The following is a 26545-nucleotide window of genomic DNA, read 5'->3' as shown; positions in this document are numbered from 1 at the left end:
AAGGCATCGGCATCCTCAGTGGAGCCCACATCCACACACGCGCCGCACGGCATTGATAACCAAGCTCGGCCACGCAATTATACGACTCACTACGCTGGGTGCGCGGGGCCAGTAAGCGCGCAAATTATTTTCATACGTGTCCGATCTCTGTCAGTCAGTAAGTCTCTGTGCTCTCTCTACTCTGAAGAAGTGTCATTGCCCACCATCTAAAATATCGTGCGGTGTTAATGGTGCATATGGTACGTGTTTTTTTTATTTGTGCTTGCTGGGCCATCGTACAATTCAGGCTCTGCTGATCGGATGAATTGCCATGATTCAGGTCACGATTCAATTTAAGATTTGCTGCCTTTCTCTATTTTGGTCTGGTTTTGTCTCGTACGGTCCATTGAGTTCGGTTTCGTTTGTTCTATAAGCGTCAAGGTAGTCGCCACGTAACGTGCATGAATCTCGAACGGGTCCCATTGATCGAATGGCGGGATGCTGAGCGTCGCCTCATCCGTTTGCTTTCGGCCCGGTCGTCTTTCTCGCGCAGGGCTGCCGAGACTCGGCGGAATTCGGCCACGCGTGCCGCCGCGCGGTGGACCCCGCGCTCATGGCGGAGGCCGAGGCCAAGTGCCAGCTGCTGCTGGCGCCGCCATTCCGCCAGTGTCACGTCGAGGTGAGCGGCCGCGTCGCGCCGTGCCCGCCTCTCGGCCGCGTTCTCACAACCCAACGAAGCAAGGACTGGAAATGCGGTGGCCTGCACGAGCCCAACTCGCGGTGTTGTCGCTCAGTTTAATAAAACCGCACACGGCCCGGCTGCGGTGTTGACATGGCCCAGTGGCGGTGCACATTCGGCACTTTTTTTTTTCAGAGATTCGACTCCGGCAGGCGGCCCTGGTTAATCATTCTGCTCCCCTGCTTCGCAGTGGTCGTTAAAGATCCTGCAACGTCATTCGAAATGGAGTAGGCCATTGTTTGCCGGCATCAGCATCCGCATTTGACCGTTATTCTAAAAATTACCCAAAAAGGACTCGACGTGGGAAACGACACACACAGCAACATCGCCCCAAATTTTTACTTAAAACTTTCGTGACTGCAGGAATTCATATTCTTTGGTTCTTTCGGTAAAGTCACGTATTTTTTTATTACCATTTGTCTATCTACGTGACTTTACCGAAAGAACCAAAGAATATCGCCCCGTATGCGAAACTCCTGCCGAATGTATCCGTGAAACACCGCGGCGGTAGCCTTGCGCGCGATCAGAACGGTGTTTGCCGGTGCCACGCGCACTAAACCCATCTGTGCTTCCCCGCTCAGGTGGACCCCACGGAATACTACGACGCCTGCCTCTACAGCTACTGCCGGCCGCCAGGCCCGACGGCGGGGGCCCCCCACGGGGGGCCCCGGGCTGCGGCCGTGTGCGACTCGCTGGCCGGGTACGCGCGGGAGTGCGCCCAGCGGCGTGGCGGCTCCTTCCGGTGGCGCAGCGAGCGGCTCTGCGGTAAAAACGACGCGCGTTGCCCCTTCGTCTGTTGCCCGGCGTCGTCGTCGGCGTGCTTGTGTCCGTCGGCAAATATAGCCGGCCCGGTGTGCTCGGCCGGGAGAGCGAACCGCTCGCGATTGGAAGTTCGTTGACTCAGCGGGCTCATCATCCCCCCGGGATTGATATTCATTCCGCTTCGCGGGGAAAGTCAACAGCGGCTGGGAGATTTTCCCCTGGCATAGGAATTTAGGATTCCCATCACTGGCTAAGGGATATGAACAAGAATCCCCTTTCAATTTGTCAGCGTATAAGACAGAGATGATTGGGATTTGTGAAGTCGAAACGCACTAAGTTACCTCTATGATGATTAGGGTTCTTTATTAACAGTCGGGGGCTCACAGAGCCAGACTACGGCATCTATAGGATCCTTAGGGTTCAGTGTTAATACATGAGGCTCGTTTTGAGAGCAGTAGAGTTGTGGCAATACTATAATAAATAAACATGAGTCTTTTAAACAAATAAATATACAATCATGTATTATTCGTCTCATCAGCAGAGCTTGGCCGATTAAACAAATGCTGTTGTGTTTTTTATTTTTTTTTTACTTACGTGACTTTACCGAATAGAACCAAAGAGTATGGATCCTTGCAGTCACGAAAGCTTCAAATCTAGAATTGCTGTTGTGTTGCCTGTGTTTGAACGGTCGTGGTTAGAGCACTCTGCTCCGAACCCGGTGACCAGAGGTCGATTCCCTCTCACGGCCCTAAATAAGTTCTTCCTCATGTACTGTGCTAGCCTCGATAGGTGCTCGCTCACAGCACTTACCCCAACATTTTGCTCAAGGCTATACGGGGATGTTTGTCTTTGTGTTTGCACGATGAAATCTCACCATGTATGGTGCCTGGCAGGATGTCTCAAAATTGATCTGATGACCCAGTGCCACTGGCTCGCTAACTTTGGTGACGTGAGCAGAGAAAATAAACACAAATAGGAAATAGCTGACCTATATTAGTTGGCCATGATGCTCTTCCCCTACCGGTCTCCTCCTTGCTGCTGTGGCATTTTAGAGTCCAGATCGACAGTGACCGATGCATCGGTGGAGCGAACGCAAGTTCGAGACGTCACATACCGACCGTGGGTTTGGGCAGGACACGTCGATAGCATTGGTCGAGATGAACGCCTTCCTTTGTCTCAACCACGAGACTAACGGTGGAATGGCTGCCAAAGGGAGGAGTTCAAGCACCATGAAGATTAAGCGATCGGATCTGCTCACGTGCAGGCGCTAGATGTATTGTCGCATTGCAAAATTGTTAAAGGTAAGCAACAGCATGGGAAGGACTACATCTAGCAGTGGATCAATCCAGGCTGATGATAATAATGACGAATCATAACATTGGTTTCCACTGGCTCGCGTGATTTTCAGTGCCTTCTCTCTCTCTCGGCCCCCTCGCAGTCAGGATTCAGCAGAAGTGGTGGAGGGAGGGGGGAACAGGGTGGGAGCACAGAGACACGTGGGCGATTACAATGATTTGGAACCCAGGGATTTAAATTGCAATCAACATTGTGCCCCAGGTCTCTGGACAGTTTCATGGAAAATGTGCCCTGGAAAATCTGCTATAAGTAACCCATAATTAAGAATGCACAATAAGGCCTAGCACAGCGTGTAATGTACATACGCACGCGATGGGGCATTGTAATATAATAATGAAACGTACGGCCCTTTTGTCAGTCCACTGGTGGATCAAGACCTCCCAAAGGCATGTCAATCACGGAGATCTTGACCCCTTTCTTCACCACGCTGCTCAGTGCGGGTTGGTGAAGGTGGTGGGGGCAGGGCCGCTTTCGATATCACTCGCCACGGATGTCAGCTCTGGGCGGGCATCAAATGATATCTATAACAATATAATTTCAACTCACAACGTACCGTACAGTATTCGCTCGAGAGGGGGAGAGACAATTACTCTGCGCTCGTGGGGAACCACGGACGAGCGGGAAGGCAGCCAGGCGGTGAGCCGGCACCAATTCTTTCCCAAGCTCTGCAGTCCTGTACATACATTTTTTTTTACCAGTTAAGGCCCACTGAGCTATATAGCTCTTTTTCAGAAGCGACCTCGCCACAAATGATAACTCAACGAATTGGCTGATGATGTGGAAATTTACAGCAGCCAAAACCTCTAAATCCACGCGACCACGGGGAGACAGACACGCAAACTCCAAATATACAGCAGCAAGCGTCAGAGTCGGGATCGAACCCACGACCTCCTGCATACCGGGCGAGGTAGTTAACATCTCAGAGCCACCGTGGCGCCCCATACACAGCGGAGGGTAGGATGCGTTAGCGGTGTGCGGTGGTGGTCGTCGGCGGCGTCTCGATCCTCATCCGCAACCTGCGCATCCGTCCCCCGCCGCAGCCAGGAATTGCTCCGGCGGCATGGAGTTCTCGGACTGCGCGTCGCTGTGCCCGGCCACGTGCTCCTCAGTGGGCTTCCCCGAGGAGGCCGCCTGCAGGGAGGTGTGCGTCAGTGGCTGTGAGTGCCCCCGGGGCACCTTCCTGGAGGGCGGAGCCTGCGTCCTAGCCGCGCAGTGCCCCTGCTACCACCGCAAGCGCAAATACCGGCCCGGGGAGACCGTCCAGCAGCAGTGCAACCAGTGGTGAGGTGTCGGGGATGGGCACGTGAATAAGATCGTCGTCGTCGTCAGTCAACTGCTGGATTGACGCACCTCCCGATATTAGCGCGGTTGGGCGCGTACGGTGCGAAAGCAGTTCGATGTACGTACACGCAAAGGCTGTCCACCAAGCCGCTGCCATTAACCCTGCGCAATCCTGCGACGTAAATAATCCACGTAGAGCAGGTAACAGCAAGGGAGGAAAAACCACGCATACGCATAGATTCCGCCACCTTTCTCCCTTCGGAGGGTTTCAAACGGCGAGAGTAACCACGAGCTCCAAACGTCACGAGGTGACGTCGCGCGTAGTGTGACATCAGCCGGAGGAGGGGGAGCGTGTGATGCGTGACGTCTTCTCATTGGGCTGACAGGGCCTTTATCGGTAATGTCACGTAGGTATAAAATTAAATATATATTTTTTATTTTATCTTATACCTACGTGAAATTACCGAAAGAACCAAAGAGTATGGATTCCTGTAGTCACGAAAGCTTCAAATTAAGATGAAGGCTTTTATTATTTTAGTTTTCTTAGCCAAGTGAAACCCTGTGATCATCAATTTGGCCAGTTGTCTAAAGGTTAAGTTCCTAAGAGCAACTTATCTATATACAGTATCAAAGTCTGGTTCTTATTGGATGATCTCAGTGATGGTTATCGCGACCTCCTGTTGCAAAAAAACATAACAAGAGAGTCTGAGAGCTCATACATTTCCCCTCCACATTTATAATCAATGCGTTTAGTGTATTTGGCTGCTATAAATTTCCACATGATGATTAGCCACTTTGCTGAGCTATCATTCGTGGCCAGGTAACTTCTGAAAAAGAGTTACATAGCTCAGTGTGCCTAACCTAGTAAAATAAACAAAAAATAGTATATTTTTTTATTAACGTCGTCGGAAAGAATAAAAGCATGAAATAATTTAGGGAAAAAAACTTGATTTGGAGCTTTTGTGACTGCAGGAATTACTATTTGGTTCTTTCGGTGAAGTCACGTAGAAAGAAGTATGCTATTATTTAATTTATTTTTCTTTCTACGTGACTTGTGTGACTGTTCCACCTGAAGACGGAAGCTTGTGTTGCCTCCGAAACGTCGTGATTTAATTGAGTTATTTTCATTTATTTTATTTTGCCTACGTGACTTTACCGAAAAAACCAAAGAGTATGAATCCTTGCAGTCACGAAAGCTTCCAATCTAGAAATCTAGAATTGATTTAGTGAGCTTTGACAACCCACTGCTGAGTCTGTCATGAGGATGGTTTGACCATGAGGATGGTTTGACCATTTGGATGGTTTGACCATGAGGATGGTTTGACCATGAGGATGGTTTGACCATGAGGATGATTTGACCATGCTCGTCAGTGGCAGGATTGCTAAAAAGGGCTGTTGGGTACTCCCACCTCTTCTAAGACGTCTGGGCAGCGTGAAAGATTAGCACACCTGTCAATCCCTTATCAGTGCCCTGTCTTATTACAGGACAATTCAGACTACCATACACTATACACTACACTATACACTACACTACTACATACCTGTCAACCCCTTATCAGTGCCCTACCTTATTACAGACCAATTCAAACGACCTTACACTATACACTACACTACTATACACTACACTACTACATGCCTGTCAACCCCTTATCAGTGGCTACGTTATTACAGACCAATTCAGACTACCATACACTACACTATACACTACTACATACCTGTCAACCCCTTATCAGTGCCTCCCTTATTACAGACCAATTCAAACCTCATTGGTCACGTCGTACCCTTATACATCTCAATGTTCATCCTACAAAAATGCCATCAGAAGGGAGAAACACAAACAAATAGACATGTTTTTTGCCCGTATTGAAACGGCTGTACGCCTTATGGACCTGCAAACTCAATTTCCCCGCACAAGAATACGTGGTAAAACTTACGGGTTGACAGGTATGGAGTGGGCCAAAATAACCTCCAGTAGAGAGGCTCCCCACAACTCCCTGTAAGTGGAGGCCCTTCCAGCCAGGAGTGGCGTGAGCGATCAATTGCAGGGCTGCGCCTTCACCCTTTGTTGAGAGCCTATGTTTGTCCAAAACATTGTTGTAGGGGGCCAGCTGCAAGTAGTTCCCCCTTTCCCTCCTGTTTACTGTACAGAAATCGTGCGCTCGAAAACAACATCTGCGGAAAGAGCACCGGCCAAAATGTGGTGCCGTTGTGTGCGACTCTCCGAAGCCCCCTGGGCCAGCCTTCCAAACCTCGGGTGCAGCGATTGCGTGCGCCGGGCGCTCGACGATCGTAAACACGCCATACAGTAGCCTGCCGCGCAAGTTCCGTTTCGTTTGCGGAAAGAAAACAACCGAGCAAGGCCCCCCCCCCCCCCCCGTAAACACTCTCATCCGCCACTCGCGCAGGAGGCTCGTAAATAAACAGACGCTGGCTCGCATTCAAGCGTGTGCGGACGGCTCGGGGGTTGGTTACAGTCACTGTTTTTTTTTTTTTGGGCTCGGTCTGTTCACAACTTAGGGAACAATTGCAAGCGCTCGCTAAAAATCCACGTGGCCACTGGGAGAACATGCTAACTATATATATACACAGGCGTCAGCATCAGGATCGAACCCATGAGCTCCTGTATACCAGACGAGAGAGTTAACATCTCGCCACCGCAGCACCTAAATTACGATACAAGCATAAATCCCTCCATAATTCACCGACTCATTCTGTCCCGCCACAGTGCCAAATTCCTTTCCCCCTCCCCAAGCTCTGCGTTGCTCTAAATATGAAGGCGTTATAGGACCGTTATTGAATGTTTACACGTGGGGGGAAACTGGAACACCATGAGAAAACCCACACGTGCGAGGGGACAACGCGATACCCCTTGCATTTGGAAAAGTTGGAGTCTACATTCTCTGTATCGCCTTCCCCTGGCAAGCCATGGTATGGCACCTCAACGCCCAGGGGACGGCAGCTTCCAAACACCAACTCGTGCTTTCTCCAAAGTCTGTATTACAGGCCACGTGCATAGCCACCACCGCCCGGATCACTTTGAGTGGAGATTTATACAACTGAGTTTATCATTGTTATCTGCCAAACGCGTAAAAGTTACCTGCAAATTCATCCGTAGCAACATCGTCCTCTTACTGTGCAACTAGTGGAGACTGTAAACATGACGGCGCGAATGCCGCATGCGCCCGGCCATTGTCCGTGTTGTTGCTCATGTAAGCGGCTCTTAACTGCGCTGCTTTGTTTCCCGCACGGTAGCGTGTGCCAGGGCGGGGTGTGGAACTGCTCCCAGGACAGGTGTGCAGCGGAGTGCGCGCTGCTCGGCGACTCCCACTACGTCACGTTCGACGGGAAGCGCTACTCCTTCCAGAGCACCTGCGACTACGTCTTACTCGAGGTGCTGTGCGTTCACGGTGACGCATCGTCTTACCGTCGTGACCGTCGCCCAGCCGCGTTCTACCCGCTCCCCTCGCTCCGCGTGTATGTAGAACATGCTGGTCCCGTCAAGGGCGCTTAAACCATCACGCGGACTCCGGTCATCCTCGAAGCGGCGGCTGTTGGTTAGCCGTCCAACAAAGATGGTCACCGCGTCGCGCGCTTTCAGGTGGCCTTCCGCGGCCGTCTGGAACGCTCTTCATTCCGAAATTACCAAGCCACCGGAGCCATCAAAATTTTAAAACATCGAGATTGATAACTCATTTAGGACTGCTTTTTGTTTTGAGTTTCTTGTCTTTCCCTCGCCCCACCGATTAGCGCGGTTGGCTACGTACGGTGTGAAAGAAGTTCAACATACAGTAAACAAGGTGTGACGCACGGCGTCGCCGGGACCAGAATTGAGAGACGCCGCTCTCGAGTCTGCCGGCTCTGTAATGCGCCGCGCACTCGCCCCCGCGCAGGACTTTGTGAGCGGCAAGCTGCTCGTCATCGAAGAGAAGGGCGCCTGTGCCGCCGTCGGCTGCAGCCGGACCCTCACCGTCACCGTCTACAAGACCACCGTCCGACTGCGCTTCACAGGTCCGCCGGCACGTCCGCGTCGCTCGCGGGTTTTCTCCGCGGAACTCCGTTGACGCGACGGCAGATCGCGGAGCTGTCCTCTGGGCAGTCCGGTCCCTTCACCTGATGAAGGCCACTTGTGTTGTGGCCGAAACGTCGTGATTTTTGTTATTTTATTTTTACCCACGTGACTTTACCGAAGAGAACCAAAGAGTATCGTGGAGCTTGTCGCTGACGCGTTCGGGGCGGCGCCCTGCCCCTCCTTTTTCTACGTGGGTGTCTCCGCGTGGTCGCTGCGCAGGTGAGGTGAGCGTGGACTCGCGCGACGTGCGCCTGCCGTTCAAGAACCAGGACGTGTCCGTGTCGAGGGCGTCGTCCGCGTTCCTGCTCCTCCAGGCCTTCGGCCTCTCGCTGCTGTGGGGCCTCGAGCACCACGCGGCCTACTTGAGGCTCGAGCCGGCCTACGCCAACAAGGTCCATGTCCCGCGCACCGAAAATCGATGGCGAGGCGTGCGGGCGGCACCGCGGCCGCGACGACGTCTAGAAATCGGCCGTGCTTCCTCCGGTGCTGCAGGTGCGCGGCCTCTGCGGCACGTTCAGCTGGACCCAGAGCGACGACTTCGCGACGCGCGAGGGCGACGTCGAGACGAACGCCGCGGCGTTTGCCGACCGCTACCGGGCATCGCAGGGCTGCCCGGCCACCGCCCCCGAGCCCGCGTCCGACCCGTGTGCCACCTACGCGCAGAGCCGCCCGTACGCCGAGGAGAGCTGCGCCGTTCTGCACGCGCCGACCTTTGAGGTCTGAATGCGTTGGTGTCAACTTACATTTACACACTTCAGCCCATCGTCTCTCCCGGGTCGATACAGTGAATACGACTTTGTGGCACTGGTTGTGCCCCATCATAGGGTGTCGAGTTTCCACCACTGACTCAGGGCTGTAGATGGGAGATGAGCACCACCTCAGTGCTCATTTGGAGTAGGAAATCACTTTGCCTTTTGACTTGACATTTACGCGCGGTGCCGTGCAATGCTTTATCACTTCGAATAAACATTTGCACAGCATTGCACTGCAGCCGAGCGGCGTGGTGTGGTTGACCACAGACACTGGTGTAAGGAATTTAAATGCGGGCCCTCCTTGTCTTAGTTACCCCTTTGATTCTCGGTTTGCACCGTCAAGTTCACAGCTGACATCGAACATCCCATTAAAGAATTCGCAAAGTCTAGAAAATTACAGTGTGCTTGCCTCATGTACCTGCGGTTTCCTCAGTTGAAACTTTTGCAGACTCGTCTGTGAAACAAAGCGCCTTCGTGGAGATCTTCTTCCGCACAGTACGTAGCCAACCGCGCTAAACGGAATGGCGCGAAATACCAAACGTACAGAAAAATTATTTATTCCCGTGCACTCTTGCAGGCCTGCCACGTGGTGGTGGAGGTGTCTCCGTTCCATCAGCTGTGCCTGGCTGCGGTGTGCGGGTGCGGGAGGCGATCTGGTGGCAGCGGCGGCAGCGGCGGCGGCGGCGGCGGCGGTAGCGCCGGCTGCCTCTGCTCGGCGGTGGCCGCCTACGCCCGGGAGTGCGCGCTCGCCGGCGTTCCCGCCGTCTGGAGGAGCGCCTCCTTTTGCCGTGAGTGCTCATTGTTGTCCGCGGACGACATGGCCGTCGATGCGCCTGCTTTTTTTCCCCAGGCCGCATCGCTCAAGGCGTTTTGCCGACGCTCGGCAAGTGGACGTACGCACGCATGTACGTTGCTAATTTTTTTTAAATACCTTAGTTTAGACAAGTAGGTGACTGATCACCGGAGTGCGAGTGACCGGCGTGAATCTTCCCGGCGCAGCGATGCCGTGCTCCGGCGGGCAGGAGTACTCCGAGTGCTCGCGGCCGTGCGGGGCGACGTGCGGCGAGCTGCGCCTGGGCCTGGCGTGCGCCGGCGTGGAGAGCGGCTGCGTCTCGGGCTGCAACTGCCCCCCGGGGCTCGTCCTGGACGAGCAGGGCCGGTGCGTGGCCCCGGAGCTGTGCCCGTGCCCGCAGGGCGACGCACTCTACCCGCCGGGGCACACCCTCGCCAGGGGCTGCAACTCCTGGTAAAGCGATGCGAGCAACCCCCCGAGCCCCCCCCCCCCTCTCCCGCCCCCCCCCCCCCCGAGTCCCCACCTAGTTCTCTACTCGGGCACTGGGTGATTATGTTCGTGATGTGTTGAGCCTGGCTGTGTAGGTGATGTTGCGTTGGTGTCTCGTATGGCTTTTGTGGGACCCTGCGATTGTGAATGTGAAGGGTGTCGCGGTGGCGAGATGTTAACTACCTCGCCTGGTGTACAGCAGGTCGTGGGTTCACCCCCGATATTTGGAGTTTGCATGTTCTGCCCGTGGTCGCGTGGATTTTTCTCTGGGTCCTCCGGCTTTTCCCTCCACGTTTAGAATCAACATCACACGTTCAAGAGTATTTGGCTTTCATCCAATTTCACACGATAAGCCACTTCGTTGGGCTATCATATGTGGCCAGGTCGCTTATGAAAAAGAGCTGTAGAGCTCAGTGGGCCTTCACTGGTAAAATAAAAAAAATACTTTAGTTTAAGTGCATCGCTGCGTTCGTTTAGGTAAATTACAGGTCGGTGCTACCTGATGTCCCGAGGCGTCTGTGTGTGACGCTGCCGCGGTGCAACGAACAGCGCACCGGACCACCCAGAGTTCGCCGTTTCAATGTCCTGGCGCGGCGGTTGAAACAATGGGCACGTTCCTGTCCACCCAGTGGTGAAAATGGGTACCATCACGGTTATGTGGCAAGGAGGGTTTGCCTGTGGTGGGGTAAAGTGGAGGTAGTAGGCCAAATAAATATCAAATCTAGGTTAGGCCAAATATCCTCGAGTCGAGAGGGGGCACGCTTCGAGCTCCCTCTTGTTGAAGCCCCTTACTCCAGCAACGGTGTGGGCAAGTGAATTCGGTGCTGGGTCTTTACCTTTAAATTTTTTACCTCCATGTTATAGTGCCTGAAGGTTCCAGAAAGAAAGTTCACGCAGGCAGGTTGAATAAGAGGTGGAGTTTTGATTTAAAGCTTTCGTGACTGCAGTAATTCATATTCTTAGCTCTTTCGGTAAAGTCACGTTGAAGGGAAACAATAAAATAATAAAATATATATAAAACAATAAAAATTCTCACGTTTCGACCATAACACAAACGGTCATCATCACACCTGATGTGTGATGATGACCGTTTGTGTTATGGTGATGACCGTTTGTGTTATGGTCGAAACGTCGTGAGAATTTTTATTGTTTTATATATATTTTATTATTTTATTGTTTCCCTTCAACGTGACTTTACCGAAAGAGCTAAGAATAAGAGGTGGAGTGTATTAGGGAAACAGTTTTGCAGGCTGGTAAGCCAGTCTGTTAAGCAAGTTTCTCTTTTGCCAGAAACAAATACAGTACATCCCTCTGGCCAATGACTGTGTAGTGGTTGACACTAAGACCTGGCACCTGCACATGTGCAACCTGTTTTGAAGATACACTGCTGGATGGGTCATGGGGGTTATTTGACCATACTGCACCATGCTGGCCAGTGTGAATGACACTCTTCCCAGTCCTAAGTTGCCAAAGCTAACATATCTCAGGATGATTTATGTTTCGACTCGAGAACATCCTTAAAATGTTCACACTTAGCAAATGACTGTAAAGCCACCCGGTATTTGACCCCGGAGAAGAGGTCAAATTTCAAAAGCGGTTAATCTCTTGTCTCAGTGACATCATAAAGTGAGCCCAGCTCACAGTGAAAATCGTTAAAAATAGCATCCCTTTGTCATTTTCAGTTTGGACATATATGTGTTGTGGAAGAGGTGCAGCGGTTCGTTCACTTCGCTACAGAACTCATTGACATGATTTTGAACTAGTCCTGGGCCTACTCTGACGCCCACTCAGCCTTAAAGGAGTGCCTGGTGTGGCATAAAACATCAGCACTGGGGAGACAAAGGCAGCCCAGTCTTGGTGCTGCATGGGCCACACCAGCCTTAGAAGGTGCTCGCTCACAGCACTTGCCCCCTGCAGTCCATACAGGCTATACATGGAATCTTTACGTTTTGTCTGTGTGTATGTGTGATGTTTGTCTTTTATGTGTGTGTGTGTGTTTTATATGACATCCATGTTCGGACCAAGCGGTGGTAGTTTTATGCTAAAATTCGTGTCGTTAACCTTCTACCACCCGATGAAATTGTCACGTTTGTAAAGATATTATGTTTACGTGCCAGCGGGATGGTTAATGACAGGAATATTGACGTAATACCCCACCACGTGGTCTCACCCAGGGGTCGGCAACCTGCGGCTCCGGAGCCACCGCATGCGGTGGCTCTTTAAGGACTGCGGTGCGGCTCTTGGAATTAAACAAAAAAATGGCTCCTCTTGTTATTTGGGTTGCCGACGCCTGACCATGGAAGTTCAGTTCACCATGCAAGTCCAGTTCACCATGGAAGTCCAGTTCACCATGGTATTCCAATTCACCATGGAAGTCCAGTTCACCATGGAATTCCAATTCACCATGGAAGTTCAGTTCACCATGGAAGTCCAGTTCACCATGGAAGTCCAGTTTACCATGGAAGTCCAGTTTACCATGCAAGTCCAGTTCACCATGGAAGTCCAGTTTACCATGGAAGTTCAGTTCACCATGGAAGTCCAGTTCACCATGGGAGTCCAATTTACCATGGAAGTCCAGCTCACCATGGAAGTCAAGTTTACCATGGAATTACAGTTCACCAGGGAAGTCCAGTTTACCATAGAAGTCCAGTTTACCATGGAATTCCTGTTCACCATGCAAGTCCAGTTCACCATGGGAGTCCAATTTACCATGGAAGTCCAGTTCACCATGGAAGTCCAGTTTACCATGGAAGTCCAGTTCACCATAGAAGTCCAGTTTACCATGGAAGTTCAGTTCACCATGGAAGTCCAGTTTACCATGGAAGTCCAGTTTACCATGGAAGTCCAGTTCACCATGTGAGTCCAATTTACCATGGAAGTCCAGTTTATCATGGAATTCCAGTTCACCATGGAAGTCCAGTTCACCATGGAAGTCCAGTTTACCATGGAATTCCAGTTCACCATGGAAGTCCAGTTTACCATGGAAGTCCAGTTTACCATAGAAGTCCAGTTTACCATGGAAGTTCAGTTCACCATGGAAGTCCAATTTACCATGGAAGTCCAGTTCACCATGGAAGTCCAGTTCACCATGGAATTCCAGTTTACCATGGAAGTCCAGTTCACCATGGAATTCCAGTTCACCATGGTAGTCCAGTTTACCATGGAAGTCCAGTTTAGCTCGGGCAGGGCTCGGCAACCTGCGGTTCTGGAGCCGCATGTGGCTCTTTAAGGACTGCTTCGTGACGACGTTATTTATTCAGGACCACCGTCTCGTATTCACATGCATTGCGGCTCTTGAAATACTGTTTTTTTTCCACCCAAATTCGAAAACAATGTCTCGTGTTGTTGTTGTTGTTGCTTTGGTTTGCCGAGCCCCCTGGTTAAAGCAACAAATAAAATCAAACGGACCTTTGCATTGCCTACGAAAAAGAAAAACGCGATGCTTTCTGGCTCGCCCGCGCTATGCTGGCTGGGAAGAAGGAATTCGAGTGGTAGGAGATGTTTGATGAAATCACCCTATGGCCTGTTCTGGCCGTCACGCACAGGATAGGTTGATTTCATTGCATATCTCTACCACATGGCAGCAGACGCCGAGGGTCACGGAGCGGTGGTGGGGGAGAGACGCCGCCGCCGTGTGGTGGGGAGGCGTGCGTGAAAAACACGTGATGACGTCTGCCTTCGGGGGGGTGTCGGGGGGGGGAATATCTCGCCGTCTTGCGTGGTTATTGAGTTAAAGCACATTGTTGTCAATATGAATAATGCATTTTTTTCCCTAGGTCCCCTCTTGAAAAAAGGGAATGTTTTTTTTTGTATTAATGCACTTATATTTGGAATGCTAATGATTAAATATTTAAAGATGTACATAGCAACCCCACTATATGTGACATACAGTGGGGTTGATAAAATAAGACAGTGTAAAGTTACAAGTCTAATATTTTATAGTCTAAAGTATAGGGCAGTGTAGAGTAACGCATTGTATAATTCAACGGTGGAATTTTTTGTCTATGGATATATTATACCATGTAGTTTAGATTGGAAGGTATAATATTACATTGTATAGTAGTCCAGTTTATAGCATAGTTATTAACGCAATACAGGACAGAGCAGCACACCTATCCTATTCCTTTTTTCTTTCCGTTTTTCCTTGTACCCGCCGCCACCCTCCCCCGATCCGGTGGTGGTGCTGGGTAACATGCTAATTCATATGTTAATTCCGCCCACACAGCTTAAAAAGACGCGGTCCAGGCTTGGCAATGTTCACTCGAACGCTGTCTTCGGGACAGTCCTGTTTATTCACCTGAAGAAGGCTACTTATTTTGTGGCCGAAACGTCGTGAGAATCTTATTTTATTATGTTTTATTTTTATTACTTTATTTCCATTCTACGTGACTTTACCGAAAGAACCAAGAAGACGAATGCCAACGTTATTTCCTCATGGTCTGTGGTGTTTCAACAGTTGTTCAGTATAGAATGGCCCCTGCCATGAGAATGTAGAATTTCTGTCACTGGCTCAGGGGCACCAACAGATATTATGCAACTTTTTTTGTATTTTACCAGGTAAGGCCCACTTGAGCTATGTAGCTCCTTTTCAGAAGCGACCTCACCACAGTTGATAGCTCAACGAAGTGGCTCATCTTTTGGAAATTTATAGCAGCCAAATTACTCTAAAACTCATGATGTTGATTCTAAATGTGGAAGGAGAAACTGGAGGACCCGAAGAAAAATCCACGCGACCACAAGGCGCGAAAGAGAGAGAGAGAGACACGCAAACTCCAAATATGCAGTAGGCGTCAGGGTCGGGATCGAACCCACGACCTCCAGCATACCGGGTGAGGTCGTCAACATCTCCTGGCCACCGCGGTGCCCTTGACGTGCCCCTGCGTGTCGCCGTGCAGCTCCTGCGTGCTCGGCTCCTGGAACTGCACGGACAGGGATTGCCGCGACGCCGGCCACTGCCCCAACAACCAGCGGTGGGGCCTGCACCCGTGCGTGCGCACCTGCGACAGCCCGGGCGGACCCGACGCCTGCGCGGAGCAGCGGCACTCCGGCTGCGGCTGCCCCGAGGGCCTTGTGCTGCTGGTGAGGGCCCGTGTGCGGCATCAGGCACACGGTTGTTGGAGGAGACCGCTTGGGAGTGGGTCGGCCGGCAAGTTCGCGTTTTTTTGGTAAAACCTGGTGAAAGTTTTATCCGCGCTGCGTTGGGTAGGTACGATGATTGACTAAAGGGCTGCACGTGTGGAGGGTGTGTCTTTTAATACAATTCCTGGAATTTGTCGATTCACTGTCAGTGTTGCGATTCGTTTTGTTGTCATCGCCCGTAAGGGGCAATGTCCACGAAAAGACAACGCGTAACGTGCAGGAAAGATACGTACTCGAATTTAACATATCAAAACCAGAGACGATGAACGAATCTCCACTCACAGTGTTGTAATTGTATGCAAGAACCTTCTACTTGTGGCATGTCAGTTTGGCGAAGATCCTGACGAAATCATGTTCAGGTGTGTTCTTCTTTCGGTAAAGTCACGTAGAATGAGAATAAAATAATAAAATAAGGCAATAGTGATAATTTTATTGTCTTAATTTATTTTATTATTTTATCCTCTTTCTACGTGACTTTACCAAAAGAACCAAAGAAGATGAATCCTTGCAGTCACGAAAGCTTTAAATCGAAATGTTCAGGTGTGCTTTAAGGACAGCAGTTTATTGTGGGAGCAGTACACATTGTGGGAATGGAAAGTACTCGCAAATGTGATAACCTTTGTGCAACAGGGATAAGAGAGATAAAGCCGGGAAAATAAAGCCAACCGTGTATTGCTTCAGTACATTTGCGATAAGCCCTGTCTGCACATACTGTACCCATACGCTTCCTCCTCCGAACACAATTGCAATAGAAGGTGCCTTGCTATTGCCTGACCCCACCTGGAGGTGGGGCTATACAACAGCGCTGCTGGCAGTCGCGTCCGCTGGTCGCGGAGTTGGCTTCGTGGTGCTTCACGGACGCGGTTATCCGGCTTGACCACCTGAATGTGAAATTGTCATTGTTGCTCTGCATCCACATCAGCAGCCATGCGAAAGAAGAGGAAGAAGCAGCAGCAGCCCCGGCAAAGTGAAGATGCCCTTCAGAAGGAAACGGCGCAGAGCTTGCCTCGTTCTCGCCTTTCTTGTGGCGAACACACCGCACTTTTTTGTGCACAATTACCATTTCAAATCGGTTTCCCACTATTTAAAAAAAAAATGTCGTTCTGGGTAAGAGCCGCTTAGCCCGTGACTCAGTCGGCCAGATTGGGTGACCACTGCACGTGAAAGCCAGGCGTAGTGGCCATTGCGGGCAGTGCAGCAAAATAATTGTCGTTGTGCACTTTCCCCTGCTTTCATCAAGGTGCACTGACCAGTGAGGTCAAGTACGGGGCATACATCTCTCATGGCCTGCAAGGCGTGGGGATCGCCTACCTTCGGCTGTTGGTTGACAAAAATGGGCTGTAAATCGCAACGAAGTTGAGCGTCACGTGCGTGTCACGTGCGCTGCGCTTGCAATTGTGCGAAAGGCGCTTTGAAGTGGCAACACACACGAGGTCGCCCTCGTGTGTTGCCGAGCCTGGGCGTGTGTTGAGACAGGCACCGATGTCTCGACAGGACGATCGATGCGTGCCACCCTCCGAGTGCCCCTGCCATCACAACGGCATGGAGTACTTCAGCAACAGCACCATCCAGAAGGAGTGCAACACATGGTGAGCAATGCCTCGTCACCGGCGCGTCACGTGAACGCCCTCCTTACAAGGCCACCCAAGAGGCATCTGCAGATATTTTGACGCATCAATTAAAATTAAAATTTGAGGCGACCGGGTTGCTCCTTGGTCAGAGCGCCGAGCTGACACTGCTGGGTGTTGAGCTCAAGTGAGCGTTAGGCTGAGCTCGTAACCCTTCTTGGTACTCAGCTCGTGCTGGAAATTCAGCAATCCCCCAGAAACCCTCCCGCAAAGTTACCTATTGCCGACAATCCGAACTCGCAGCATTTCCGCGTCGAGCGCTCCGCCGCAGCGCCAGCCTGACACAGTTTTCTCGAGAGCGGTCGCCCGTCGCCGGAAACAAACGAAGCCCTCGTGCGGGTGCTGTGCCGTGCCGTGCGCGTTCGCGCGTGTGCAGCGTGTGCCGGGAGCGGCACTGGGAATGCGGCCGGCGCCGCTGCCCTGGCACGTGCGTGGCCACGGGCGACCCCCACTACGTGACGTTCGACGGGCGGCCCTTCACCTTCCCGGGCGACTGCGCTTACGTACTGGCGCGCGAGGCCTCGGGACTCTTCTCCGTGGCGGCCGAGAACGTGCCGTGCGGAGCGAGCGCCGTCACCTGCACCAAGTCCGTGACGGTGGCCGTCGCCGGCACCACGGTGCACCTGCTGCGGGGTGAGACGCGGTGGGGGGAGTGGGGTGGGGTGGGGTTGGACGGCCGACGATCGTTCACTCGACGCGTAGCGGCGTGCGGGGAGGAGACACGGATAAGTTCGGGGGAGTTGTCGCGGCCGCTGTGGTGGATCGAGAGCAGCTCCGTAGTTTGTTTCAACAACGCTGCTCTTTTTTGCAACGGTGAATGGGCTCGGGCAGTTTGCTGTGAAATGAACTTGGCACGGGTTCGTGGCCCATATGTGCGGACTTTGAGTTGTACTCTTAGGGTACTTCAGTCTCCTCTTGCACGCAAAAACACTTAACTTGACTGCACATCCCAAATGCAGGCGACTCTTACAGAAGATTTGTGCGTATGCACTTATTATTTCATGAGACTTGGGATTTCCTCGATAAGCCAGGGACACAATTGTGTTTGATGGGTGCTGAGAGTAAGCGGTGGTTTGCCGCGCTGCACAATTACATCAGTGGCCAGCCACGGCTAACGTCAGTGGCGAGCGATCACAAACCCAGGCCTTGCAACACTCCCCCCCCCCTCACCTCCAACCCCCTTCACCAAGCCACACTCACCGGCACGGTTAAGCACGGTCAAAATTCCCGCATGCCATGCTTGTCGCGTCTTCATCCAGCAGTGGATTGACAACGGGCTGCAAAGGATTTATTTTCGACACTATCCAACCAGGTAGTCACAATAACTCTTGCAAGCATAATCCAAATATGAACCAACCTAAAGTTGGCTAGTGTTATGAGTCCTTCGCCCACCAGAGTACTGACAAATGGTCATAATTGGTATTTCATCCATGATAAAGGTTTTTTGGGTTAGATCGCGTAAATATAAATGCGCCGTTCAACCCGCCACCACCCTACATGTCCAATTTGTAAGGTTTGTGACGTACACAAAACGTGCCAATTAGTTACTACTTCAGCACACCGGTTGAGGTCGGAGAGTAAGCCCACAACATTTAGAATTCAAGTACGACGTTTTGGGTGGTGATTACAACCAGCCTCATCAGGCCATAGCCAGTAAAGCGAAGAATTCCTCCTGTATTGGTCTTAAATAGAGGGAGTAAAGGTGATGTCATCACTGCGAGCTTATCAGCTGCGAAGGCCAGATAGGGGTTAATGTAGTCACACTTAACGTGAAGCGTTAGTTTCACTGTGTTCGGTACTACCTTTTGAAACCTCTGCATCTTTTATCGCAAGGTATTTATCTATCCCTTAATTTTCTTCCACGCGACTCGTTTCCGTCCCACCCCCCCCCCCCCCCCATGCCTCCCGCAAGGCCGCGAGGTGACGGTGAACGGGCTCGCCGTGAAGCTGCCCAAGGTGTACGGGGGCAGCGGCCTCGCCCTGCACCGCGCCGGGATGTTCGTGGGCGTCGCGGCCAGCGTGGGCCTCCACCTGCTGTGGGACGGAGGTGTGACCCAACGGGGGGGCCTCGCACGGCGACGGCACATGAGCCGCGCAGCTGCAAATGCGCTGGTTGCATTTTTGTTGTTGTTGTTGTTTGTTGTTGTTGCTGTGACGCGAGCCTATGATTTAGTAGCGCATCATTTCCGTTTTAGGTCTCATGAGTTTTAATAGGTTTATTTTCTTCATTCGCGTTTTCCCACACTGCAACGCTGAACGTAGTTCCCGACATTACTGGTGGTAAGCGTTCTTAATTATAGGGCCTATTTTACTTTTGTATCGATTGTGTCATTTTATTATCGCAAACGTGCAAATGTAGCATTTGAGATTGTCTTCTGCACAAATGAAAATTTGTTGTTGAACTCAAGATGAAGGGAATGCCGGCGTCAATTGAGACTGTAGGAGTACTGTAGAACAGAGGAACACCAAAACAAACGAGACACAATGTAACGATTCGCACATTGTACTGTGACCACTAATTGTGTCGATTCGAGAAATTACTGAAAGGGGGCTAAGGATGCTGTCGTTCCGAGCCTTAATTTATCCGGTTCAGCGGAGTGCACGTACGTACGTACGTACGCTGAACTCCGTGCTCACCGTACGCAGCTAGTCGGAATTCGACCGCGTGACCCGCGCGTGACCCCTCTCGCCGGCAGGGACGCGCGTTTACCTCAAGCTGGACCCGTCGCACCGGGGCCGCGTCGGCGGCCTCTGCGGAAACTACGACGGGGACGCGGCCAACGACTTCCGCACGCGGCAGGGCAGCGTCGAGTCGACGTCTGAGGTGTTCGGAAACTCGTGGCGCATGAGCTCCGCATGCCCCGAGGTGGAGAGTCACAAGTTCCCCGACCCGTGCGCGGTACGTGGTTCCCCCCCTCCCCTCCCCGCTCGCCCCCCTCCCCACCCCGAGCGTGTCCAGAACTTAATTTTAGTTTTCAAATCTAGATTGATGGCTCATTTCTTTTTGGGACTGCTTTTTGTGTTTAGTCTGTTCTTCTTCCCCCAAACCTCCGATTAGCACGGTTGGCTACGTATGGTGCGAAATAAGTTCAACATACATACATGAAAGTACTTCTGCACCCGGCACACCGCATCCAGTATACCTCTGGTTATGTCTGGGACTACTAGTCATGTGCCACCTCCAAGAATTGAGCCACCCAGAAAACAAATTGGCGATGTGACTTCTTTGGGCTGTTTCATCAACATTCGAATGTTGACGAAACAGCCCCATAGACTATCTCTCTTTAAATAGACATTGGGGTGGTGCTAATCTCAACCGGTGACCCTGAGCCGCTGGAAAACATTCCACAATCTCAGAGTCCTCGTAGGTACAGAGGAATGACAGGAGGCAACCGCAAAACTGCTGACATTACAATGTGATTAGCTGAGAGTATAGTTGAGTGGGCTAACTGCAACTTGCCCATGGTATGATTCATAACAGATGCTTGGGTCAGATAAGGTAAGTAAACTATGTGTTGCACACCCTCCAATTAATAAAGTCACGTGAACAAACGTGCAATCTTATTACTGTTTCAGCACATTTGCAGTTTAAAACTAGCAGGATAAAATTAGCCACGTTTGTGCATCACGTGACAACTTTATTAATTTGGCTGTGTCGGGTGGAGAAGGGTGTACGACACACATTTTACGTTCGCGATCGATAAAGCCAATAATCAATTGCAATGTTGGTCTCAAAAGCCTCGGGTGTAAAAATTGCCAATGCAAATCTTACGCAATTGTCGTGCAGCCATCCAGGAAATCCTCGCTCAGTCTCCAAGACTCATTCCGCAGAATTGCTAATTCCGTCGTTTCAAAGACGGCGTTTGAATTGCGGCGAACGCGTCGCTCGCGCGAGCGACGCGAGCGATCGAGCGTGCGGATCGTCGTTGAACCCAACTCGCCGTCGCCGCGGTGTCGTCGGCGCAGGCGAACCCCCACCGGGTGACGTGGGCGCGCAAGCGGTGCGGCGTGCTGAGCCAGCCGCTCTTCCAGCCGTGCCACGCGGCCGTGCCGCACGAGCAGTTCTACACGTGGTGCGTCTTCGACGCTTGCGGGTACGTCTGCCGCTCTGCCTGCCGAGTCCCCCGCCGGTATTCGGCCCAGCGTCTACCCTAAGCGGGTTGGCCGATGTTTTTTCTCATCGAGTGAGGGCCGAATGGCCACGGTTAAGCTCTTTATGTGTGTCCGTCGCTGGGTTACCGTTAGGGATTAGGATAAATAACGGATGCTTACCCTGATGAAAATGTCAGCTGCTTATCTCTGAATAAATTGGGTAACATTCTCTGCTTTTCAAAACAACATTTTGTTTCTTTCACGGTCACTATTGGTGTTGTGTGCAGTGATCCATTAATATTTTTTCAGAAGTCTCCTGATTGTAACTGTCCACGATTGGTTGGAATCTGAGGCTTATTTCCGCCTGAAGAAACATTCACTCCATATAAAATTTGTTATTTTTCTTCGGAATAACGGGAAAAATGTTCTCCCAACATTTTTCAACAACTGGCGTTAACAAGCGTATCAATAATAATAATAATAGGAGTAATAATACAATAATAGGAGTAATAATACAATAATAGGAGTAATGATACAATAATAGGAGTAATAATACAATAACCGGAGACCTGGGTCGGACGTGCGGCTGCTCCCTCGTGCAGGTGCGACTCTGGCGGGGACTGCGAGTGCCTCTGCACCGCGATCGCCACCTACGCCGAGGAGTGCAACAAGAACGGCGTCTACATCCGCTGGCGCTCACAGGACCTTTGCCGTGAGCCCCACCTCCCTCCTCCTCATCCATCCTCCTCATCCCCCCTTCTCTTCTCCCTCCTCCACCCTCCTCCACCCTCCTCCACCCTCCTCTTCCCCCCTCCTCCTCCCTCCTCCTCCTCCCCCCTCCTCCTCATCCCCCCTTCTCCTTCCCCCTCCTCCTCCTCCTCCTCCTCCCTCCTTCCCCCTTCTCATGCTCCTCCTCCACCCTCCTCCACCCTTCTCCTCCCCCTCTTCCTCCTCCCCCATCCTCCTCCTCCCTCCTAATCCCCCCTCCTCCTCCCTCCTCTTCCCTCCTCCTCCTCCCTCCTCCTCATCCTGGTACTCCAGGCCCTCCACTCACCGCACTCCAGGGACCTCTTGCGGAGTTGTTAGATGTGCCTCGCCCACAGGTCCGTGTGCCAAGACCTCCCCCAAATCCGTCTGGTTTCGGCCAGTGCTACACAATAGTCGTAGTACTGTGTGCACGTGCACAGCCCTATGTCACTCCACTACTGGATGGAAGCCTTACCACGAGAGGTAGCTGACCCTACTTCACCACGCTGTTTCGGTCTGGGTTGGACAAGGTGGGGAGCATAGACGTGGTAGCGTAGAAGTCGATTATGACAGATGACTTTGCTGCGTTGCCCTCTGCTGCCCGCATCGTTGCTGATGACCAAATCGCCCGCAATGTGGCTGATCTTACTAGACCTCGGAAGCTGAGCAGGTTCGGGTCTGGGCTAGTGCCATGGAATGGGCGAAGACAGGGCTAGATAGGGTGCAGGGCTACCGTGTGAATTTGATGTGAATTAACTTGCGTCGAAATCAAAGTGTGACCCCCATGCTCAAATAGGCATAAGGCAGTACCACATGGTTGGGAATTCCACATCACTATCGTGAGCGTTAGTGTGTATATATATAACGTTTCAATCGCAACAACAAGCGTTCGTCCTCAGGTGAAAGAGAGAAACATGCCTCTGTGACGAGGCATTATATAGAGGGAGAGGGGGGGAGGGGAGGCCGTAAAGGGGCGAGAGGGTGGGGATACAATTTAAAGAGGGCTTGGGTGAAAGAGAGAAAAGAAATGTGACAAGGAAGCTGAGATATCAAACGTAACAAAATTTAGAAATGTAATGCAACTCAGAGAGTCGGCTAACACAACAGTTAACACTTTACCTGGTTGATCAACGTCCTTCCAAAGATTGCTAAATTTTGCATCCATCTTCCCGGTTGAAATAATGTCTGAGTTGTGTTGCTTGGGTTGCGATCGAAACGTCGTAATTTATTATTTATTTCCCTATCTACGTGACTTTATGTACATGCAATACAATGCTAATTATTCATATTTTCTTTACTATTTTATTTGCCAGGTAAAGCTCACTGAGCTACGTAGCTCTTTTTTACAGAAGCGACCTGGCCACAAATGACGGCTCAACGAAGTGGCTTACCACGTGGACATTTATAGCAGCCAAATACTCTACACGCACGCTGATTCTAAATGTGGAGGGAAAACCCCGAAGGATCCGGATAAAAATCCACACGACCACGGGCAGAGAGACATGCAAACTCGAAATATACAGCAGGCATCAGGGTCGGGATCGAACCCACGACCTGCTGCGTACCATGCGAGGGAGATAACATCTCGCCACTGCAGGACAACCACAATTGCCGTCCCATAAAGTGGTACTCATTTTATCACCCCGGGGGGAATGTTCAGCTACATGAATCCTCAACCGGGAGTTTAACTTTGCGACCCATTTGCTGTGGTAACTACCACCACCTGCCCAGTATTATGCAAATTGATATAATTTAGCACTATATGTGCTACGAAGCGGCAGTTTGATTAGGCTCACATGGTTTCCTTTGTGGGTAATCGGTGCACGCTCTACCACACTTAACTTTATGGAGGCGCACGCATGATTGGGTGTGCGATGTTAACTCAGAATGATGTCAGACGCCGTGGCGCATGACTGTAATCCCAGAAACTTGGGGATCGTCAGATGTCCGGAGTTATCCATGAAAGTCTCAGTGAATCCGAAGGGTCCCTCTTAGAACGGCTGAACGATTTCACCTGCTCGTTTGATGACCTTTACACTTGGCAAGTGATCAGTTCCAGACAGACAGCCATGCATACATAGGTATAATGCTAAAAAATATTCACGCATAATGTTCTACTTGCTGTACTACCATCTACTAGTCATTTCATAGCTGAGCTACGGGCACGTGATGATGTCTTTACCCGTTCTCTGCAATATCGATGTTTTTGTCCTTTGTTTTCTTTGCTGCTTTGTTCATGCACTACGGATCTCCCTTATAAAATGTATGAGCGGTTGGCTAAACGGAAGCATCGAGCAATCAAAATAAACTAAAGCTTCATGTGATCCACCAACCCTGCCTCCTGAACGCTGGGCCACAGGCACGCCCACTCCTGAGATGAATCACATCTCAGCAAACGTGAATGTGGAGCGCTGGCAGCGGTAACTCTGGCCCGCGTAAACCCTTGACTTCCGCAGCCATGCAGTGCGACGGTGGGCTGGTGTACGAGGCGTGCGGTCCCCCGTGCCAGACGACCTGCCGGGACATCGGCAAGGAGCCGGAGTCGCACTGCCACGCCGTCTCGTGCGTGGAGGGCTGCTTCTGCCCCCAGGGCACGGTTTACCACGGTGGGGATTGTCGTTGAACTTCTTTCGCACCGTACGTAGCCAACCGTGCTCATCGGAGGTGCTCGGGGGGAAGGACAGCAAATTAAGCACAACATAAAACGCAGTTCTAAAGAAATTAGTTTTCAATCTAGATGATTTATAAGTGCGTAGTTCCGGTGGCTTCCTAATGTTGGAAGGAAGAGCGTTCCAGACGGCCGTGGAAGCGCATCTGAAAGCTCGCGCTGCGGTGACCGTCTTTGTTCCATGTTTTGCCAAAAGCCGCTGCGAGGATGACCGTGAGAGTTTGCGTGATGATGGTTTATGCTCCTTGAGATCAGCAAGGTAATTGTGGTCCATGTGTGGCAAGCACTTTGTGTGTAATGAGTGTTGCTCTAGCAGGCCAACAGCACACTCCCAACTTAAACGGCTCATTAAGCGGTCATTGCGCAGCTTATAATAGACCTGGACACTTATTCTGTCGTATGACGGGCAGATGATTTGCATCACTTTTAAGTTCAGGTCGACGTTGATTTTATTTCGTTTTAATTAATTGGTTATGTCTAGATTTGAAGCTTTCGTGACTGCAGGAATCCATACTCTTTGGTTATTTTGTTAAAGTCACGTAGGCAGACTGTTTTCTTTTAAAACAGTCTGCCTCAGCACCAGACCATGCTTTCTCACCTGATGACGGACGCTTGTGTTGCGCCCGAAACGTCGTGATTTATTTTATTTTATACCTACGTGACTTTACCGAAAGAACCAAAGAGTATGGTTATGTCTACAATGGGATTATTATCTGGTGGCAAACAGCAATGTGCACAATACAAATGTATGACATCAAAAAGCAAAAGTTATCACGGGTCAAGCTTAATTAAAGAAAATCACATGTTTTTTTTTAAATATTGATCTCGTTTGGAAAATCCTCCGTTATGTCATGGGGGAGCTCATTCCACTCATTGTCTATATGATACATACAACTGTATTTTCACATATCACAATGTGCATGTGTTTTTATCGACATTTTAACGATATATGTATACCATGGTACATGATATAAGTGATTGAGCCAGTGCGCAATCACGATCGAAGCGGGCGCCGGCTTCACCACGATGACGCGTCATCCTCCTCCTCCTCCTCCGTCCGACCGCGTGCAGACGGCGCGTGCGTTGACGTGGCCGAGTGTTCGTGCCTCCTCGACGCCGTCGAGTATCCTCCGGAAGCCTCCATCATCAGAAACTGCAGGAATTGGTGATGCGTTTGCAGCGGGCTTGCCCGCGTCACGGTCGCACCGTGCTCCCGTACCGTAGCTGCGCCACAATCGCGATGATAAAATAAACACGCTCCACCTGGGTTTGCGAGCACTGCAGTTAGTTATTAGTCGTGGGTCGACACGGTAGCGAGATATTAACTACCTCGCCTAGTATACAGGTGGTCGTGGGTTCGATCCCAAACCTTATGCCTTTTGTATAATTGGAGTTTGCGTGTCTCTCTCTCTCCCTGTGCTCGAATGAAAATTTCTCCGGGTCCTCCGGTTTTTCCCTCCAGATTTAGAAACATGCATTTAAGAGTATTTGGCTCCTGTAAATTTCCACGTGATTAGCCACTTCGTTAAGATATAATTTGTGGCCAGGTTCGCTTTTGAAAACGAGCTAAATAGCTCAGTGAGCCTTGCCTGGTATAATAAAAAAATAGTTTGTCGTTTAGTTTTCCAAACTCTCCATGTGTGCGGCTGTGGCCATCCCGAACAGACCATACACCGTATAACAACGCAATGCCCAGATTCAGAAATACGAAGGAGACATTACAGCGATACGTTCCGCTACTGCTGGCTTGACCACCTGAATGTGAAATTGTAATTATTGCATTGCATCTCCATCACCCTACGAAAGAAGAAGCAGATCGGTCGACATTGGCCACGTTGCGAAGTCACATTTTTGTTGTTGTTGCTGTAACGAGGTTTCTGTAACCAGGTTCCTATCGAGAATGAGCATTTATTGCCCAATATTTAAGTTTAGCTTGATTTGATTTGTTACACGGATGGCCCCGTTCTGACAGTTTCCCGGCTCTTGCAAGGGAGATCAGTGGTTAACGAGCACAGCAACAGCAAAACAAAGACAAAAAACGCCAACATTGC

General features: G+C 50.9%; 1 protein-coding gene across 3 annotated transcripts in view; it reads left to right on the top strand.

The window, feature by feature from the left end:
• Positions 1-26545, top strand: part of LOC116949424 (SCO-spondin-like) — a 182127-nt gene that overhangs the window by 8505 nt on the left and 147077 nt on the right. For 2 of the 3 annotated variants that reach the window (XM_076069198.1, XM_032966760.2), the window contains exons 9-26: positions 533-658; positions 1300-1483; positions 3877-4117; positions 7370-7508; positions 8008-8125; positions 8406-8578; positions 8679-8903; positions 9516-9726; positions 9938-10184; positions 15116-15299; positions 16854-16948; positions 17364-17620; positions 18900-19034; positions 19684-19886; positions 20954-21081; positions 21682-21791; positions 24283-24432; positions 25566-25659. In XM_076069198.1, coding sequence (XP_075925313.1) covers positions 533-658; positions 1300-1483; positions 3877-4117; positions 7370-7508; positions 8008-8125; positions 8406-8578; positions 8679-8903; positions 9516-9726; positions 9938-10184; positions 15116-15299; positions 16854-16948; positions 17364-17620; positions 18900-19034; positions 19684-19886; positions 20954-21081; positions 21682-21791; positions 24283-24432; positions 25566-25659 — 3020 coding nt within the window. Of the gene's footprint in view, positions 1-532; positions 659-1299; positions 1484-3876; positions 4118-7369; positions 7509-8007; positions 8126-8405; positions 8579-8678; positions 8904-9515; positions 9727-9937; positions 10185-14371; positions 14658-15115; positions 15300-16853; positions 16949-17363; positions 17621-18899; positions 19035-19683; positions 19887-20953; positions 21082-21681; positions 21792-24282; positions 24433-25565; positions 25660-26545 lie in introns of those variants that run through there. The other variant, XM_076069199.1, reaches the window with a different exon arrangement.

Source organism: Petromyzon marinus, chromosome 2 (assembly GCF_048934315.1).
Source record: "Petromyzon marinus isolate PM22_M1 ecotype Great Lakes invasive population chromosome 2, UKy_Petmar_22M1.pri1.0, whole genome shotgun sequence".
Lineage (NCBI taxonomy): Eukaryota > Metazoa > Chordata > Hyperoartia > Petromyzontiformes > Petromyzontidae > Petromyzon > Petromyzon marinus.
This window is presented reverse-complemented; position numbering and strand designations above follow the sequence as displayed.